General features: G+C 34.1%; 4 protein-coding genes across 7 annotated transcripts in view; 2 read left to right on the forward strand and 2 right to left on the reverse strand.

Annotated features, from left to right (window-relative positions):
- Nucleotides 1-212: 212 nt before the first annotated feature.
- The window catches only part of LOC119641063, a 32,754-nt gene continuing 12,021 nt past the window's right edge, over nt 213-20,945 (forward strand). The window contains exons 1-7 of the mRNA XM_038039495.1: nt 213-379; nt 453-653; nt 4,878-5,201; nt 6,704-7,224; nt 17,026-17,775; nt 19,370-20,071; nt 20,667-20,942. Coding sequence (XP_037895423.1) covers nt 219-379; nt 453-653; nt 4,878-5,201; nt 6,704-7,224; nt 17,026-17,775; nt 19,370-20,071; nt 20,667-20,942 — 2,935 coding nt within the window. The 5' untranslated portion in view covers nt 213-218. The remainder of the gene's footprint in view (nt 380-452; nt 654-4,877; nt 5,202-6,703; nt 7,225-17,025; nt 17,776-19,369; nt 20,072-20,666; nt 20,943-20,945) is intronic.
- On the reverse strand, nt 582-4,537 carry LOC119641113 (tenascin). 2 transcript variants are annotated; one of them, XM_038039570.1, is made up of 5 exons: nt 4,277-4,537; nt 3,652-4,215; nt 3,395-3,592; nt 3,085-3,332; nt 582-718 (listed from the first exon to the last, which is right to left on the reverse strand). In XM_038039570.1, the coding sequence occupies exons 1-5, from the start codon at nt 4,501-4,503 to the stop codon at nt 666-668; spliced, it is 1,290 nt and encodes a 429-aa protein (XP_037895498.1). In that variant the 5' UTR covers nt 4,504-4,537; the 3' UTR covers nt 582-665. The 2 variants fall into 2 exon arrangements, with proteins under 2 accessions (XP_037895498.1, XP_037895497.1); XM_038039569.1 differs by lacking the exon at nt 582-718 and having other exon boundaries at nt 2,985-3,332.
- On the forward strand, nt 4,810-7,503 carry LOC119641115 (von Willebrand factor D and EGF domain-containing protein). The gene is made up of 3 exons (XM_038039573.1): nt 4,810-5,201; nt 6,704-7,249; nt 7,311-7,503. Exons 1-3 carry the CDS (start codon nt 4,825-4,827, stop codon nt 7,405-7,407), a joined length of 1,020 nt encoding a protein of 339 aa, XP_037895501.1. The 5' UTR covers nt 4,810-4,824; the 3' UTR covers nt 7,408-7,503.
- LOC119641112 (protein draper) lies at nt 7,404-12,578 on the reverse strand. Of its 3 annotated transcripts, none has more exons than XM_038039565.1 (3): nt 12,242-12,578; nt 7,648-9,142; nt 7,404-7,540 (listed from the first exon to the last, which is right to left on the reverse strand). In XM_038039565.1, the coding sequence occupies exons 1-3, from the start codon at nt 12,443-12,445 to the stop codon at nt 7,500-7,502; spliced, it is 1,740 nt and encodes a 579-aa protein (XP_037895493.1). In that variant the 5' UTR covers nt 12,446-12,578; the 3' UTR covers nt 7,404-7,499. The 3 variants fall into 3 exon arrangements, with proteins under 3 accessions (XP_037895493.1, XP_037895494.1, XP_037895495.1); XM_038039566.1 differs by lacking the exon at nt 12,242-12,578 and adding an exon at nt 11,341-11,584; XM_038039567.1 differs by lacking the exon at nt 12,242-12,578 and adding an exon at nt 10,300-10,454.

A 20,945-nucleotide genomic window follows, 5' to 3' on the forward strand; every position in this document is an offset into this window, starting at 1 on the left:
TCTCTCTCTCTCTTTCTCCTTATCTATCTCTTCCATAGATTAACAAATATTTATAAATTTGTATTTACTTTCTTTGTCATGATTTCTCTCAAGCATTGATAAGATTTTCGAAGTGAGCAGAATATGTAAAATCTTTAAAAAGTTTATCTTTGGTCTTTAAATTTAGTTTCAAGAAAGGCGTTGTATTCGAAAGATCAAGTAAGCAAAAAAAAAAAAACATGAAATATTTTCTTAACATACTCATAGCTTGTGCAGTGTTTGGCGGTATTTGTCAGGCAATACCGCAATTTTGGAAATTAAATTCTTTAAATGAACGCGACCTCTTCATATTGGATATCAAAGGCACTATGGCAGCAGGCATATGCTACAAACAACTGTCGTATGTGAAGAAACGCAAAATTTAACTTAAAAAGTAAAACTTGTGCAAATTATTCTAAAGTATTACTTTGCAGTCGGAAAACTAACGATCCGCAGTTCAGTTTACGCACTTTATCGTACTGTTGTCCTGGATACGAACGTAATCCTTACAGCATGCATAGTGTAAAATGTGATCCCATTTGCACTGAGGATTGTTCGAATGGAATATGCTCAGCGCCTGATGTCTGTGAATGTTACCCCGGCTACGAGCGTAAGGGAGGACGTTGCGAAAGTTATTACTAAATATATCAACTTAGTTGTCCACGAGCATGGCCGAAATTCTTGTGTTTTCTTCTCGATGCTGAAATAAATAATTTTGATTAGACTAGTCAAATAAACTTCATATTGTAGCAGATCGTAAAAAGAAAGCTTTTATTCATTGCAATTAATATTTAATTTTTTGTACGAAATCGTAAAACCCGCTCCAAAATTTTCAACCGTAAATTTTTCTATTCAATGCCTAAATTTGTGCTTACAAATAAGTTGCAAGAAAGAATGCTCATTATTTCTATTTTCTTTTTTCTTATTGCGTAAAGAAGAAGAAGATGTTTTCTAAAAAATTTGTAATAATGCTCTTGTAAAAAAAAGTACCAACCGCCGACATTTGTGCCTACCTTTGTGCCTACCTTGGATTTGTAAACAATTTCATATGTTTTCTTTTGAATTCCCGACCTTTGTGCCAACTTTTGTACGGATTAAAATATTAAGGTAGCTGTCATATGAGTGTAAATAAAATTAATCATAACTTTTAGTCCAGATAAATGATACCCAATTTTCATATAAACAAATTTGACTGAAAAAGCAAAGTTAGTAGAAGCGCCTACTTCGCCAGTTGCTCCGAGATCATGTTATATAACATAAATTAAAAATGTAAGCAACTAATATTGGACATAGTGATTGATAGTTCGCGTGCTTTGGTGGACGTTTGAACGTTATCTTGTTCAGAATATAACTGCAATGTCTAAGCTTCAAAATTAAGCACAATTTGCTTTGATGCTTCTTTTATAATTTAGATTGGAATCACTCTTAATGAAGGAACCTCTAGGAAAAATTAACAAATTTTAAAGCATTAAAGTTAATACATTAATATCTTTGTTCTAAATTAATTTTTTACATATAAGCTCTGCCATAACAACCAAAGCAAATATTAATAGAGAAAAATCGTGTCATCTTAGAAGAAGATTCTCACTCATAACTAAAATACATACATTCCTTAAATGTACATACTACATTAGATTACTCAGATATACATACTACATTGGGTTAGCTTACCTAGTAACAGTAAGCATCTTTGCACCAGTTACCGTGAAGTGCATGCATATGTAGTTGTCAAGAGTCAAAGCGTTTAGTTCATACCATTTCAGTAGTGGAAGCAAGTTTGGCTTAAGGTAGCCCGACTCTCCCACGTTATTGGACGAATGAAAGAGTTTTATATCAGCCGCATATATAAGAATGTATAAGAAAAACGGAATATCAAAGGGAGTTCAAAAACAAACGGCTACCCTTGGCAACATTTTATCTAACAACAATTTCATCAGATGGGCAACAATTGAATAGCGTCTTTTATGAATGGAATTCAATCTTAAATAATTTCAATAAAAACCGATTCTATCGAGACTCTATGAGAGGTAGCTACAAAATTCAAGAAAAAGTACTTTTGCCTTTAATAAAACCAGAAAATGTTCATGATATTGTCTGTGTAAGCCTGATCCATATTAACTATTCAAAAAGATTGGGGATAAAGGGTTATACGGACGCTGTACAATAAAATACTATCGAGACTTTTATAAACCATTTTAAAGCTCAATTCAATGTTGAGATAATCTAAGTGCCAAGCTAGTCCCAGGAGCGACTTTATCAGCAGGTTGTAAATTGTTAACATAGAATTCATTTTTTTCAGACCATAGACAGTATTGACAACATTTGGATGAAAAGTATCTACTAGATTTACAAAAGCTCTCTATCGATGTACTGTAACTCCTAGTGTTTTAGCGTATAAAAGATCTATCAGATTATTATCAGAGATATGAATCATTTTCATTGCAATAAGTTGAAGCAAACGAATTGTTCCAAAAATTCATCAAGTTTATTAAAGTAATGAGCCTGTAGAGAAGAATGAAGAATGTCTAGCCTCTTAATAAGAACACCTTATTATAGCAAAAGGCGGAATGCTTCTTAGTTACTTAGTGTCAAATATTCGTCTTCAGCCAAATAAGAATTCATTTATTCATGTTCAATCAATTTTCGACTGGTAACGAGCCCAATGTGATGAATTTTTGGATGGCCTTCTAACTGTAGAGTGGGTCTCCTACAAAATAGCGCCGGCTCGAAGTTCAAATTTTTGATAGCGGCTATAACGTAGAAATAAAAACTACTACTATTACTGTCTTTCCTCAAAAAAGTTAAGTTTTTAGTAGCCTTGACAAGTTAAAAACGTGGCCGGTCAATGTAATTTTAGAAAAGCTATCAACGTTTCTGCCAAATTTCGAGAATATAAAAACGTTCTGTTCCTCTCTACGTACTTTTCATTCAATCCCCATTATATTATGATATAATGCTTTTATCGATTTAATTGGTAAAAGGTTAGACACATTTCGGCTTTATTCAAGGGATGTTAATAAAAATTCATATTGTGATAATCAAAAGCGGGAAATTTAAAATGCCTACCAATTAATAAATTAAATTCATTGATTAACCCGTCATTCATCTTTTGATGATGCATGGACGCATAAGTGGTAACCTGGTCGGGCGAAAGACAATGATTAATGAAACGGGTATTGCCGACTTGACAACGGCATCGTCCTCGAGCAGTGCAATATCCCAAATCACATTGTTGGTAATTATGGAAAGGACCCGGTATTATAGAGCATCCGCAAACACCAGGAGCTACACATTTACCATAAAAACCGCATCCACTACAGTAAATAATAAAAATAAAAAAATAATAATTATACAAAAGCGTTTCAAAATCACTTACTGTTCGCAAACACCTTCACATTTGGTGCCCCGACGTTTATAGCCATTAAAGCAACGGCATATCCCCGGCGACAGGCAAACACCATTTTCACAATCATCGTCGCAATCCGGTAAGCATGAAGTGGTATTTCGATCGAATTTATAACCATTTTGACATATGCAAGTAGTGCTATTTACACAAAAACCGTTTTCGCAACGCCTATTATGAATTGAATATTTTTCAATTCCTTTTACGTATACTTGGGTTCAATAACTTACAGGTAACAATTACTTTCGCAAACTGAGCTATTTTGCCTTTTCTGATATCCATGAAAACAGTTGCACCGGTTGGGACCCACGCAGTGCCCATAGCCACAATCTGGTATACAAATTGGTTGACATCCGATTTTCAAGTCGTCTGGTTGAAGCTTAACATAACCAATTTTACACTCGCATTTTTCTGGAGCTGCGCAAATTTCATTAAGCCCGCAACCCATTTTACAGATCGGTACACAGAACTGACGCGATGCGCTTAATTCATACCCTTGTTTACAAACGCAAGTGCCATTCAAGAAACAGTCACCGTCAGGACAACCTAAGGGGCAGGTGGGCACACAATCATTGCGATGATTTAAAACAAATTCATTAAAACACTGGCAACGGGCGCCCTCCAAACAAAATCCATTTTGCAAGCATTTATTACCACAATCTGGCACACATTTGCTCCAATCGTAGTCGTAACGTTTAAAGCCTTGACAACATACCTCAATCACATTAAAGTAAGGGTTTAGAGAGCTGTTGCCCACTACTAACACATTTTTTTCATATTGGAAAAAAACCGCTCTAGAAATTAAAAATCTTCTTTCAAACTAATTGAAATGCTAGCATTTTATTTTTCACTTACGGTACTTCTTTCGAGCATTTAGGAGGATTGACATCTTTCTGGGGCAAAGACAGACCCGGTGTTCGCATAAACGGTTGCTTCGTTGTAGTGGTCGTTGTATAACGTGCCGTTTCAGTTTGAACACAATTGAGGAAACAGCAACAAAGAAAAACAATTGATAAGATGAAGTCAACAGACCAATCCCGTCTTAAAGAAAACATATTGCAAAGCGTTTTACAACAATTCATAGACTTTATTGAGTAAGGTTCTTCAAGCTACTAAATCAAATCAAATCGGTTTTCTATTAATTGAACAAAGAAGCTTTAAAGAGACTTCATAGACAAATCTCTTAATTCTTTGAAAACTTAATTACATTCAATGGTGAAACCTTCACTCACGGTTATCAAAGTGAATGTTAAATTCAAGCGTCAAGCTTCGCAAGGCAGTCTGCGGCAACTGATAATTTTTCGCTCATCTCCTTTAAAACTATAATTTAACATAAAAAACATTTTCTTCCTCATTTGAAATTTAGTTGATTATTTCTGGTTGATCGTAGAGCAAGGGAACAAATGCTGAAAATACTAAATTTAATTTTTTTAATATATTTCGTGGATTACCTTAGCTCTTTAAGCTTTGCTAAACAGGTTTATGCGCAATATTACGGCGATATAAACAATGCAATAGATGACGATCTTAAAGATAATTATAATGTTGTCAATCGTGAACATAATTATGAGCAGCAACAATCAATGAAAATGAAATCGCGTCACAATAAAGCCAGAGATAGTGTTCCGCGAGGTAATCGTTTTCAGACAGCTGCCGCAGTGAATTCAGATACCGATGTGGAACGCGTTGTTAGTATTATGAACCAACATCAGGAGCAATATAAACAATTAAATTTGCGTCATAATTATAACAGTAATCACAAATGTCGAATATATATTCCGTAAGTATTTCGAAATCAATCAATTAAAGCTTTCCATATATTTTCTCCAACGAGAGATATTTGAATATAATTCCGCTATCGTTTATACAAATAAAATAAGAAAAGCAAAGATCGAAAAGATATAAAAAAGTTAAAAGGAAACATTCAGTTCGAGAGTTTGATAAAGAAATTAAGATCTGTTATGAGAGCAAATTAAGTAAATGTAGATCAAACATAATTGAAAAACTATAGCTGCTGTAGCATTATCCTAGGTTTCCGCCTCTTTCGAAAAGTGCTCAAAAACTTCCAATTGCGGGCCTTCCATCTATGCTCCGGTATTAATGAGTGGCAATGTTTTGAAATTTACTTTTGTCTCTTTTAGAGATTTTTCAGTTTAGACTTTAAGCGGGGCAAGATAAAATGTTAGGAAAGTCGATTTTTTAGTAAACATGAATATTTATAAAAAAAAACTAAAGTACTTTACATCGTTAGCCATGACTTTACCTATCTTTTATGCAGAATTCCTTTTCGTAAGGATGACTGGTCGTTTACGGTTACCCATCGTGGAGATTTAATTTAATTATTACGGAGAACTCAGTCGAAATGCCAGTTGCGGGTGAGCGGCCGATGGAGACCTTTTGGGCCAACATTTGGACAAATTATGATATCATCACATTGCATCTAGCTTTTAGTTCAGTGGCATCAAGTGTTGTTGATAGCGCTCACTAACAGAGATTTCATTAATTTGGTTAAAGTCATCAATAATACACAAATACAACTGACATCCATCCCTCCTTTCTAATTTTCAGTAAAACCTTCATAGATTTTCAGCTCTATCACCGATGCAAATGGTTCGCTTAGTCATCGTGATATTCATTTATCCATTGTTCTTTGATCCTGGATGTCGTAACTTACCGTGCACCACTCACCATTATTCAGTGCTATCATATCACGTATCGAAATAATTCAACCATTTAAAGACTTATGTGGATTACCTACTAGCAGAATAGCCTTAATTGCCACGACAACATTATATGTAGGTAGTACATTCAGACACATTCATTGTTGCCTTTTAGTTTGCCTTTTTTAAGGAAAAACTGACACAATTTGTTGGCGAATGTGTCGCTATTATTGACATTGCGTAATTTCATTCATTGACGAATTTAGTTTTTTGAATGTTGAAAGAGAAAACGAATGAACCTGCAAAATATCTTCTGAAATCTCAGCTTACTTGTGCTTTTTGCAGGGTCATTTCCGTAGACTCCCATCTTATACAGGGAATATTATGGTTTTCAAATTTGGGTTGGCATCGATACATGTAGATATGGAGATATGATTAGGAAGGCAGTAGGAAGACAAAACAACGGGGAAATGAAGATATGAGGTCATAGTGCAAGTTAAGCTGATGTGTTGCGAGTTAAAATTTTTCTATGTTCATTTCGAATGGACTTGTTCTCTGTATACGCTTTCTATTTGTCTTTTTTCAATAAAAAACGAATTCTTCTTTTTCTCGTTTCATACAGTAACGAAGCCATTAGCAAATATCCTTGGGCTAGTATTGTCCAATCGGATAAAGCTAATCAATTAATATTGATAGAGATTTGTTGTGCTGGCTATGGTGCAGTTCGTTGGCGGGGTAATACTTTATGTCGTCCTTTATGTGAAAATTGTCGCAATGGTTTCTGTGTTCAACCCGGAGTATGCCAGTGCTATGATGAATTCGTAAGCAACGAAAACGGTGATTGCGTTTTCGCTTGTCCTTTGGGCTGTTTGAACGGGCGTTGTTACTTGGATGGGAGTTGCCAATGTGATCCGGGCTATAAATTAGATGAAACAAGAAAATATTGCCGACCTATTTGTAGTGGCGGTTGCGGTACAAATCCCTTACATAATTGCACAGAACCTGAAGTCTGCAATTGCATCAAAGGCTACAAATTATCAGACAACGATTGTCAGCCAGTGTGCCAGCCGGAATGCGGCATCGGCGGAATATGTAGAAAGCCAAACGCCTGCGATTGCTTACCAGGATATACTCTCAAGGACGGTATTTGTCAAGCTGTTTGTTACCAGTAAGGCACACATTCAATTTTAAACCGTATTGTGTACATGTGCCTTTTTTAATTTATCTAGAAAATGTGAAAATGGTATTTGTTATAGCCGCAACCGCTGCATTTGCAAACCGGGTTATACCTATCATGAACGTTCTACACAGTGTATACCTATGTAAAGGAGAGCGAAACAGAAAAAGAACACTCTTGCTTTAAATTTATGAATTTATTAAGCTTAATATTGTACAGATTTTAAAATATTTTATAAATTTTAGTTGCTGCTTTGCTGTTCATATTGCACCAAGTAATCACCTGTAAAAGATTAAAAAAAAAAATATTAACTATTCAGTTTGAATTTTTTATGTATTTGTTAAACTTAACGCATATTTTTAAATGCACTTAAAATTGTAAGAACTCACTATTTCTTGTAGAAAACTTCCAATATATTATGCAGTTAGTAAGGATAATTAAAATTACCAGACCACTACCTATGCCCAACCACAATAAATAGGCTGACGTTTCCTCTTTTGCGGATCGTTTTTCCAACTCAGGTACTTTCGCAGTCAATGCATTAGCTTTACACTGATAAAGTGAAGGTATATCATCAAAACTTTCTCCGTCTGCCAAGTGACAGATCATCCGCTTTAACTTCCAATCACATTTACACAATGAACCTTTTAAACATTGCTGATCATTTTCATATGTACAGAAGGCCGTACATGTTGTGGTAGATAAAGGGCCGAAATCATCGTATTCTTGCCAACATTGACAATGTTTTAAGCATTCTGTTAGAGATGTGAAAGTCTTGCTGTCATTTGAAGTTTGTGGTAATTTAATTCCGGTATGCTCTACCGTAGAAGTTGTGACATCGTCTTTTAAAAACTTTAAGGGGTCTATTGTGGTGTCTGCCATTGTGTAGATTTCAGTGGTGGTTGAAGTTTCAGTAAAGTCTTCGGTTGTTTCTGATGTTGACGTACTTAAAGATATACTTTTCTCACATATATGATATTTATAATCATCTGGATGTTTGTAATCTTTATGACAGACACAAAAGTTGGGAGCAACGCAATCACCGTTCGTACAAGGCGGCTCGCAAATTGGCTGACATAGGACTGTTGAGTTTTTTTCCAGACGAAAACCTTTCTCGCATTCGCATTGTTCGGGCCTAATGCAACGACCCTGTTTACAGCTTTGCGAACAAATCGGTTGACATTTGTTATCGGGGCCCATTAAATACCCTTTATTACAAACACACATATTTGGAGATAAGCATTGACCGTTTTCACAACCAGAGCTGCAAATCGGCTCGCAGATGGAAGTGTTCGCATTCAGCTTGTAATCATTAAAACATTCGCATTTATTTGGAGCTATGCATTTACCAAAGGTTGAGCATTTTATTTCGCAAATGGGCTCACAATAGTGTTCATAACGAGAGGTTAATTGCATTTGATAACCTTCCACACATAAACACCTATTAGGTTCAATACATCTAGCTTGGTCAGGACAAGGCTGTAGGCAAATTGGTTCGCATCGATTATCAATCATTTCATAACCCTTTTTGCAGGCACAAACCTCCGGTTTTTCACAATAAGCATTTACGTCGCATCTGTGGTTACAAATTGGTTCGCAATCCTCGCCCCCTGTAGGCGATTTGCGATAGCCTTCTAGACAGGTGCACATGTTAGGTGCAGTACATTTAGAATTTGGCGGACATAGTTCTTCACAATAGGGACTGCATTTTATTAACAAAGAGTGATCATCGTTGCCATAATAGCCCACAGTACAGCGACATAAATTTGGCTTGAAACATGTACTGTTCGTTGAGCAGCTTGGATAACATGTTGGCTCACAATTATCATCCACTTGATGATAGCCATTGCAACAAACTCTTTCCGGCACATACTCGTAATATGTCTAAAAGGGACACAAGCCGTATTGAAAATCTTTTAGAATAATAATAAGTCGAAAGAAAATAATGACAAAAAATGAAACTTTATTCGCTCTACATCATTATCCTACTTCGCTTAACACACTTATCCATATAAGCACCTCTCAAAAGAAGTGGTTAAATGGGAAATGGCCGAAAAAGTGGTCCGATTCCTATTATTTTCATTTGCCTTTCAGGGCCAACAACCGTCGATGTTCTAAATTTCATCAAAATATCCCAAAAGTTGCGACTGTTATGTTGGAGACAAGAAAACAAGACAGACAAGGCAGACAAACCAATCAATCAATTTCTAAAGCGATCGATACAAAAAAAGATAAATCTACCTCAGATCTTTATCGATGTTCCACAAAGTCAATACAAACTAAGTATACAACAGGCGATAAGTATAAAAATCATTTAATTTTATAAAATATATGTCCAGAGTTGTCATGAGCAAAGACTTCAGATACCAATTAAATCTGTTTCCACTTGTCTATTGGTATGTTTTCGGAAATTGAAGGCTAGAGGGAACATTCATACTTGGTGTTTGTTTCAATTCCCGTGCTCGAACAGGTATAAAGTCAATGATTGAAACCAGTGTTACTCAGAAGGAGTAGTGACTGGTTAATTAAATAGGATGATCACTACATCCAGAGCTGCTAGAGTTTTCCAGCAGAGTTTTATATAAGATCTTTGTTTCGAGAAAACACGCTCTTGGCGCACTTTATCCGTATTGGGTCAGTTGTTGTTGGCAGCGTTTGCTAGTGACAAAATTTAGCCAAAGTCTATCATTCTAATATTTTAACGAACTTCTCTCTAACCTTCCCTCTAAACTGATGGCAAATTATACGCACACACACGTCTACAAAAGGAAAAGAGTCTTGAAAACCGATGACACTTGAGTAACGTAAATACAAAATGTTGCAAGCGGTCTTTAAATCAATTGGTTATGTCAACGGTTTTATATTATTCATTCATTTTATCGTAAATAATTTTATTAATTCAAACTGTAATGTGAATCTTATTTTTGGACAAATAATGAGTGGCAGAATACCATTTTAGTTATTTGCGCTTTCTTTTTTTTTCCTTCTATTTTTGGATGAAGAGAACAATTTTTTTAAATATATACTTGTCATAACAATACCTTGTTCCCAATGTTAACAGTATTCAGAGTCCGAACGCTCTTACTTATGTACAAATGTGTGATTTCAATGGTGTTCGCTGATATTAAACAATTTATTATTATTATTATCACTACAGTCATCAGTATTACTACTTTAGAATATTACTTTATAATATTACTTTATAATAGTTATTGTTATTTATTTTACTTTCACTTTGTTTTAATAGACATGCAGTGGAAAATGAGCTGTCAAGCGATGACGTTGTGTTGTAAACTAGGCTTTAACGCTTACGTACGCAGTTTTCTACATATTTCTATTATTATATTAAGCATTTATGTATACATATATGCATTTACGCAAACATTATATATTTGTTTTTCTCGATATTGCGGGCGCTTCTGTACATCAAATCGTGCTGAAAGTTTGCATACGCCTTTCGTGCCGTTGACACTGCAATGCGGTACGATCAAAATTTCTGTGCAATAAAAATGTTGGCCCCACAAAGTAACAGATTATGTTTCTCCTAACAGCCTAGATATGGGAATCAGATAAATGGACTTGAGGAGTAGAATAAACTGTACAAGCCTAATTGGGAAGAACTCTTGTAATAATGAAGCACTCACCGAAATAAACAGAATGAGAGTTTTCGAAAACGGAGAATTCATTTTCATTTGGCTGCAGATAAAAGTTTAGAGCTTTCTGACACATTAAAGTATTAAGCGCCACTTACTTTAGCTTTAATGTGTAGTCTATAGAACTGGTTGGGGCAAAATTTATTCCCTGATTTTTTGGTTCACTTCTATAAAAGCTTATCAAGAAAAAAAAAATTTTTTTTTTATGTAATTTTCAGCACACATTTAAGATATTGCGTATTGTCTTTTATATCTCGGCGTAGGAAAAAATATTTTAAAAACTTTTTCTTCTCATCGTTACAATTGTAAACTATATACGATTAATTGTAGAATATTGTGTCATAAATAATCCGTTAATTGTTCGCATATTTCGAGATTCATATCACTTGTTCATGATGTTATTTGAATATGTGAAACGCTTTCTCTCACCTCTATTGTTGAATACTGATACGGTACCCACATATAGGAGGTATGAAAGAGACGTTGTCTTGGTACTACACGTTGACCAGTTTGCCAACGCTGTCGTGTAAGTAGCACGCGTTTCCTTTCTATACACCATTCCGCCGCGATCATATTTATTATTTGGCTTGCAATTATGAAACGTATATACGAAAATGCTTTCATTTCTCTTTCTGTAGTTGCTATATGTAGTTAGTTTGAGAGATTTCAAAGAAGAACTGAGGAAACCATTATGAAAATTTTTAGTTACTAAATAAAATTATAGAAATTTGATAAAATAATCGAAAGGAAATACATATAAAAAAATAGAAATATAATATTCGTTTTGTTGATTTTTAAACGAAGTTTGCTATGAATTTTCAACGAATATATTCGTCAACGAGAAGGGCTAATACATTGTAATTTTATCGACTCGTTTGTAACATTCCCAAGTATAGAATTAATTACCTTAGAGTTTTTCGTCATATCCGTCCAAATGACTCCCTTCCTTTTTCCACATGTAATTGTGTTGATGTCCATCTAATTGCACGTCGATCCGTATCCGTTAACCATATGCTTTTCGTTTTATGAACCATCTAAAAATTAAGCTAACATACGTCCAACCTATTTAGAATCAATACTAGCCGTCAATCCAAAGTTTTGTACAAGCGTTACTTAAATCCTTTCAAAACTTCTCTATTGGTTTGCTGGCGAACTCAAAACTACAAAACAAGTCTAGAACATTTGAGTATTAATTTAAGATATTGGGTGTTAAAAATTCGTACCAAGCGATATAATATTTTCTATTTCTTTTTTGTTTTTTTTTTTCAATTTTTAATATATTTATTTTACTTCTTACTTTCAGATAATAGTTTTTTCTCACTTCGCTTACCTCTTTGCTGGTGAAGACGTAGGGAACTCGACTCAATTTCGTCCTAAGAAAGAAGTCTCGCTTTGTAATGATACGTTCGCCCTCATTCCATTGCAGACGGGTTTTTGCAACATGCTTCTTTTTAACACACCACTGAGCTTTTGACATTGTAATCAACAATTGCGTAACACTGATTATTACAGATAAACGGATAAAAGATTTCATTTTTGCTTGTCTTTTGCTTTTTTTTTATTCATTCATTTGTGTACTCTTTCTCTCTTTCATGGTAATTTATTGAAATTCTAAATGTTAATGGATGGCGTATGATATAAGACTGTGCGTTTACTTTCTGATGCAAATAAACGTTTCTAGTTCCTATTTAATTAAGGGTTTTTATCATAGTCCAAGTTTCTAATGACTCGTATCCGTTTCATAACAAACAACAACATTTAAGTCTTCATTTATGTAAGTTAACTCAGCTTGAAGATACGAAAAATATTATAAAACATGATGTTTATATTTTCAAATGCGATCGGGGATTTTTCCTATTATTACACATTATAATGCCTACATATTGTACACATTAGTATTAAACTCAATCTAACAGCTGACAGATAAGTTTTTATCACAGCAGCAACGAAAATATAAGTCGTTTGTAATTGCGAGTCTTTTAAATAACGTGCGGTTGCGAGTTTAAAGGCAAGAAGCGAAGTCGACTTGTTTCTGTGCTTATGCAGGGGACTAAGACTATATGAGTGATACATTTAAACAGTGATCTAAGAGCATTTTTTGAAAATTTAACTCCACTGTGTTTAATTACTGGCTTCAAAAATCATGCTTTACGTGCACAATAAAAGGTAAGACTATAAGCATTTTTTGATGGTTAAAACTGAACCGTTTCACTAATTTGAAGAAGGAGAAAATCTACGCTATTTAACTAATTTACGCACTTAGATTCCAAAATTCTATTTTATTGGCTAAAGTAAATGATCGATTTAATCGCATCCATATTTTTCCTCTCCATTCAAAGTGTCATTCAATAAAAATTAGTTGCAAATCAAAACGTTTGCTCTGGGCACTCACACAACGAGAAATAGCATAATAAAAAAAGTAAAAGCGCCTAATTACATATAAATTTCTTTTTGTTTTTAATAAAACAAGCAAAAATACTACAGGGGGACACGACCCACCGTTAAATATCCTCCACTACTCAACTATTCATATAGCGACTTTTCAAAGTAACACGGGGGGCGGGGTGCGGTCGGAAAGTAGTCCGATCGGAACTATTTTCAATAGCGTTCGTTCTTGGAGCAAAATACGTGGGCGTGCCAACTTTCATAAAAATATCTAGAAATTGCGACGAAATTGTGTAGGTTGCGCACGAAACATCAAGACGGACAAGCAAGGTTAAATTGATTTAGGTAGTGATCCTGAATGGATTGGTATAATAAAAGGTGGGTATCTCAAGACCCTCTGGATGTTGCATATGTCCGCACAAACTTAGTATACCCTTGTACCACAAGGCGTGTAAAATATAAAAGAGAAGGAGAAATTATGAATGGTTTCAAAAAATTCATAAAAATCTATTTCTTGGGAAAAGCAAAAATTTATTCTATATATATATATATATTATTATATATTTATATATTATGATTATATATATATATGCATATATATATAAATATATTCCAAATTCCGAATGTTATGAATCCAATGAGGAAGTGACCATACTCACATATTTTGTTAGGGATTACAAAGACAAAATTTGATTTGGCGTATGTCGCAATGCGACAAGTATGATGAAGTCGTTGTCTTATCCAAAGAAATTAAAATTTTATTTATTTATTTTATCGTGTTTAGGTTCTTCTTAAGTTATATAGAATAATTCATAATCATGGAACATTTATATAAATTAACACATAAAATAATGCTTGCTGTAATTACGGATAATAAGCCCAGTGCAATATAAAGATCATCCCTGGATATTTTAATGCCATTACAAACTTTTGACGTCTTTTTATCAAAAGAGGAAGTTGAAGAATTATTAGGGGTTGTAATTTCTGTTTGCAAGGTTGTCTCCATTAGATATGTACTGGCGATAGCTGACTTCGTCGTCATCTCCTTGTTAGTTACTTGATCATTGTACGTTAACATTTCGTGCACATATTTGGAATTTTCCGGTTGCTCGCTATCGTCATGGACAGTAGCAGGTAAGGAATCGGTGAATAAAGTAGACTTTTCAGTTCCTGCGTGTGCAGTCACAATTGTGGTTGTCTGCACGTACAAGCAATACGCACGTCCTGTTTCATTTGATATTGCTTGCTCAAAACCTTCTATGCATCTACATTTATTTTCTTCTATACATACTGCGTGGCCGGGGCACGGTATTTCACAGAATATCATTTTCGCCGAGTATTTACTGATTATTATTGGAAATATTATAAGAAGCTTAAACATCATAATTAATATTTTATTATTATTTTTTTTTTTTTGTTCTTCACTTTAATGCAATCTGTTCAAGCGAGCAATACATACTGAAAGAGTGGTTTATTAAAATTTTCTTTAACCTTTTAAAGTTTTTCATGGCCATTTTGACCTTGAAAGCTAATATAAAAATATTTTATAATTATGTCTTTATCGTTACAGCAATAAAAATAACAACAATTTCACTTTTAGTTGAGTGAATTAAAGATTTCGAAAATTCTAACCTTTCCTTTATAGTAAATAGCGGAAACAGTTTGGTAAAATATCTATATCTCCTGGCGACTTGACTAGTTTGTTTGTCGTAGCTTTGAATTTAACGCCTTCACGAAGCTTTCAAATGAAGTTAAACTTCTAAACTATATTAATATATAAATCTATTCTTTGAGAATTTCCAAATATTAGAAGACTGAACGTCTGTTATATGTTTCGTATGTTTATAGGCTATTTTCTCTACCTAGGTAACTGTTAGCACACGTTCTTGTACTGTTTAAATGTACAAATTATGTATATTATTCCTTAAGCATGGCATGTTAAATTGTCAGTTATGATAAACAAAACAATTGTGCTCGAGTTGTACAGTTTTGTACGCTGCATGAATAGTTTCTGTTAATTTCAATAATCTTCTAGCATCCACTGGCATATTTTAGATTAGTTATGCAAAGAAGCCGATATTGTGATATCAGTAAGCCACGTTGTCGCAATCACTCATGCAGCACAGATTATGTGGCGTATGTATTTGAACGTTACTTTGCAGGAAGCATTTTACATTTGCGGTTCTGCATTTGTGAAAAATAGCATATAGTTTTTGAAAGATCGTTTTCAGCCAAAGTTAAGCATATTTTTCGGATATCTATTCTTTAAAGAAGTACACCATGAATCCATTGATCACCACCTTGATCACCATAAAATTCTGAGTGTGAATCCGAAGGCTGACAATTTTTTTCTGAACTATTAATGTTTTGCCTTCTGCTGTTCGTTAAGGAATTTATATTCACTTTTCCTAGTTATTCTTATTGTATACGGTTCACCCTTTCGTTATCTTCTTTTCCGCTTTTATTTTCTTCAACTGCATTTATCTGTGCCGCATGATCCAATGTAATCGTAGTTTAATTACGCCGCAAATACTGCTGATGAGCATTTTGTAGAAATCGAGTTCATATCAAATGAACCGGGCATAGTGGAAGATAAAGTAAAAATGTGGATATGACTTGCAATCGTAAATCGACTCGTGTGACATCAGCTGTAATAGAGTTAGATCAAATTCTGCTTTCTCTCCTTGATTTTCACGCAGTTTCTTTTGCGAAAATAATATTACAATCAAGCATTTTAATTTCGTAATATATTGTACCGACTTTGAAATTTATATACTTCACCGAATCGACAGGCTTAGTAGAGTAGTATTACTTGCATTGATGTCGTACATCGCGTCCTGGGCGTATATGTTGATCTGTTTTTTCAGGTCGTCACATTATTTAACGTTGGGAAGTTCACGGCAAAAAAATTAACGAAAAAGGTTCAATATTGTCTTGCAATGTGCAAAAACTAGCATACACATATCACAGTATATATTGATCACAAAACCAGTAAAATATTCCTTAGAATCAACTAATATACAAAAATCGACGTAGATGATATCCATTATTTTCAGCAAAATGTTCGCCAGTTGAAACGTGTTATTCTTCGGTAGTTAACAGCCTCCATACTATCGTTTGATGAATCATTTAATTATTTACTTTTATTCAATTAATTGGTTGTTTTGACTCACGTGACTTATTTCTTATCAGTTTAATCAAGCTTTTCTTTGCATTGTTTTCAGTTCGGAAATTATCAACTGCTTAGTGTTCAAGAAAGTGTAAGTCAACGTAATTAAATTTCGATATCATTTATGCTTCAAATTCAGCTCATATACGGATACATTATGAGTGACTTTTAATAAACAGGAAATTACTCAGCCGGTTAACTTTTTCAATTAAAACCACTCCGAGAGCATAACTTTATTTATTATTAACATTTTATAAAAAAAAGAAAAAACTTTATCGCTAAATTTGCTACACCGCTCTACTGCTACTGATGTGATGAGGCGGCTAGTTACTGTGCCAATTAAATAATCTTAGCTTGTTAACGCGTACTTGTATGTGAGATTATTGCTAGTGCATGATCAGCAAACCAGACCAGACCATTTGTGAAGATAGCATTACTGATAGGATGCCTCTTTGAGTTTGTGCTCTGTAATCCTCAATTATCAGCTGAATGTTGTTTTCTTTTTAATAGTTCAGAGGAAAATTATTAAACTGCAGTTCACCCGTCTTAAATTCATTCATAAACTGAACGCGCTGGGTACGGCTGCCGAGTTACAGATGCGAAAGGAAAAATGTTAAATAAAAATATTACAAAGTTTTTACTATTAAAATTTTTATATTTCTATGTTAACGTTGATGGCTTCACCGTTACTACTGGTCATTGTTATAAAAATGTTACTGTTAAATATCAGGTGGCCATTACCAAAACACGTTTGCGTGTAAACTCAAATTTAAGTGAACCTTATTTCGAATTTGAAGATCGTATGCGTATGGACAGGGTGCGGATCTGCTGTCCTGGTTATCGTACAATTATTTTTGGCTTGTGTGAACCGGTATGTCAAGATATGTGTCCGCCGAACAGCTACTGCGCAGAACCCAATAAATGCGAATGCCAACGTGGATACGAGCAATCGCATAATCATCACGTGCGATCCATATCTAAAAAGCCTATGCAAAAGCTACAATGCCGTCCAGTGTGTGGGGGTGGTTGCCCGGCAGCCCACAGTTTTTGTGTATCTCGTAATAAATGTGCTTGCCGTCCTGGTTATAAAGACGTCAGTTCGTGGTTTAGTCCGTTGCGTTGTGAACGCATACAATGTCAAGGCGATCAATTATATGATCTCGAACAACGGAAATGTATTAAAGTTGTCATGAACTTGGAACAGCTCATGGAAAAGGTAGGGGAGAAATTAGCCCACGGTCTTAACGAACTAGATTATGAAATTGATGACGATAACGAATCATCCTGGCAGTATAATTCTAAAGAAGACTGATTAAGTTTACAAGAAATTAATTTAAGTTGAGGCTGATGCGCTAATTCAAATCATAGAAAATGTCTACTAATTATTTAGTCTTAAGTAAATGTTTTTCATAAGAATCTGTAAGAAAATTGCTGAATTTCTTCTCTGCAAAAGGAAAACTACAGCATACAGTAATTACCGAAAATTTTTTATTTTCATTAACTATTTTTTTATTATTTATTTAGAAATACTTGATAAAGCAACAAAAAATCACTGAGAAGAAATATAAAAAAATTTATTAAAACCGTTCACAAATCTTAATTCAGTCAAGTAAAAAACAATTTCTTTAATTCAAAAAAAAAAATAAACAAATAAATGAAAAAATGTGACATAAAGAGAATATACGCATGCATGATTTAACACATATATCGGTAGTTTTTTATTGATAATATTACTGGCTAAAGATTTAACAATGCGGTTATAGAAACTAAAATTATATGCCGATGGATAATATGTAGTAGTACATCATTAATCAATATGAGATTCCATTCCTTATTGATAGATGTAGGTAAAACCTGACACACAGTCCTCTGCTTATTTTGATAAGTCAACTTTAGAAAGGGAGACGTAATCTGCTAATAAACTCTGTGATTGAATGGTTCATCGCTTGCTTCTTAAAGTAGATAGCTTGCAACAAAAACTCTGTTCCATTGGTCTGATATACGCAAGCCACTTAATAGACTGTCTGTAATTTTAGCAGCAAAATAGTTCGGGGTGAGTTAACGATATCTTGGCAATTTACAAGCCTTGCGTTTTTTACGTAGACAATTTATGCAATAACGATCGACATACCCCATCGTGGCCCTTCGCCAAAAAAAATCCTTGGCCCTTAAGTAGCAAAAACCAAGAGGGATTTATGTTTAATAACGTTAGTATTTCATTTGTATGTTGAAAAATTAATTAAGTGTTTGTCCGTGCACTTATTCATTCATTGCGTGTCATTAGTTTCCTCCTACTCAATCGTTTACTTATCTTTCTACCTGCGTATCTATCCAACACTCTCCGTTTTTGCGTTTATATACGCTCTTTGGATCTTTTTACAGGTCTGCCGCTTGGTCCGCTCATTTTATCCGCTCGCTTAATGCATACCTCTATGCGCCATACAATTCATCTATGCACTGGCCGGTTTATTCGTCTCCTGCTTAATTTCTACGCGTATTCATGCGTCTATTTTTCGAGACGCAAAAGGTGACGATCACGAATAGGAGGCATGTTCTGGATTAAATTTTCCAAGTTTAATGGTCAATATCCATCCACGCTTTTTAAGATGATGGGTATTCAACATTCGACCCATCGCTAACATAGTTTTATTTATTTGTCCGCAATAGTGTAACGAAATTATATGTGCAAACGAATGACCGCAAGTTTTGATAAAACAGTCCAGAACAAACCTCAAACTAATAAATATTTAAAGCAGCGTTGAATTGCAAGACTGCAAAAGTAAGACTTTTAACCATTCCGTTTAGTTCTTCCATCAGATTTCTCCAGTTAAAGTTTTTAAAAAACAATGCAAAAATTCTTTGCAATTATAAATATAATTTTGATATTTGTAAAATGTATGCAAGGTTTCCCGACGGCAGACACAGCCCTAAACAATGTTAAGCAACAATCTAAGGACAATGCTGCTCTACCACGAACACCGAATAATGTTAAAGTAATTAAAAAAACTGATGCGAATCTAACTGGAAGTAAAACAAACGATTTAAATTTGAATGCGGCTTCAAATATTTCTACAAGCAATCACCAAATAGATGCTGTGAAGACGAGTGCCGCAGCAGAAAGATTTAACCGCATTAAAGCGAAAGACTCAAAATTAAACAAAGCTTCTTACACGTCTGCACGTCCACTTGAATTAATCAATGAGCTCGCAACACAAAAAATAGAAAATATTAATCAACTAAATCCGGGAAGGAATGATTATGATGTTACTTCATTAATTTGTCCGTCAGGATATACGTATTATCAGAGGGACTGCCGCCTCATTATAACAGATAAGGAGTGCAATGACAGCTTATGCCGTCCTTTTAGTTACTGCGATGAGTTGAACGAATGTGTTTGTAAAAAAGGATACATGTTTGAAACGAACTCACTATCATCCAATAACTGCGTGCCTATACCGCAAACAGGGAATACTTCGGGCTGCCCGGGCTTCTGCCCTGAAGGTTATCAATGTGGCAAACAAAAAACATGTGAGAAAACTTCTCAATATAAATTCTTAAGAACTCTGTATTCTTTTGAAGATGTCAATAATTTGGAAAAAGAATCAAGTAAGGTTGATGAAAAGTACCTTACATTTTATTTTTTAATAGGCCTATGTTGCATAATATTTGCATTATTGTTTTTCATTATAATAATCTTTAGAAATAAGCTAAGTTTGAAGAATTCGTATATATACTCCATATAAAAAACATGAATTTCATTTTAATTCATAAAAATTTTACGGCACCTTAATACAAAAAGAAAAATAATTATTACACTACTCTTACTTGATATGCCAAAGTGATTGATAATGGAAAAATATCTTCACAATAATAAAAAATTTCCAACCCATTTTATTGTTATTATGACTTTAACATTCAGTAGAAAAAGTTCTGATAATTTCAATTTATTTCTTTTCAAAATAAAGAAAAAAAACTATTTATAAAAGTCTTGATTAAAACCATCATACAGGCAACGCTACATCTCCACCACAAACCATCGGGCACATGTTCTTTTCAGACTTAAAAATAAAAACGGAAACCATTACGTTAAAAACGGTTGCAGATATTAAACGTTTCTTGCTCCTTCTTTAAGTATATAAATAACATTCAAAAAGAATTGTCTCTTAATTTAAAATGGCATTTATGTCTAAAACCATGAAAGGAGATTTACATCAGTCAAATATGCGAGCTATTAAGATGCCTTATAACACCAGCACCTCCACGACAACTACCGAAACAACATTATTTAACTTGTTAGCCAATTTTGAGGATAATATCACTGAAAGTCCTCTGTGTAAATTGCAAATTCCCAGCTGGTTGAATATTTGGTGCGTTCTAATTACTATCTGTCTTTTGATCATGATTGGCGGTTTTGTATTGATGTTAAGTCATATAAGATACTATCGTCAAAGGCAATTACAATTTAATAGAATACCAGGTA

Source organism: Glossina fuscipes, unplaced genomic scaffold (genome assembly GCF_014805625.2).
Source record: "Glossina fuscipes isolate IAEA_lab_2018 unplaced genomic scaffold, Yale_Gfus_2 142, whole genome shotgun sequence".
Classification (NCBI taxonomy): Eukaryota; Metazoa; Arthropoda; class Insecta; order Diptera; family Glossinidae; genus Glossina; species Glossina fuscipes.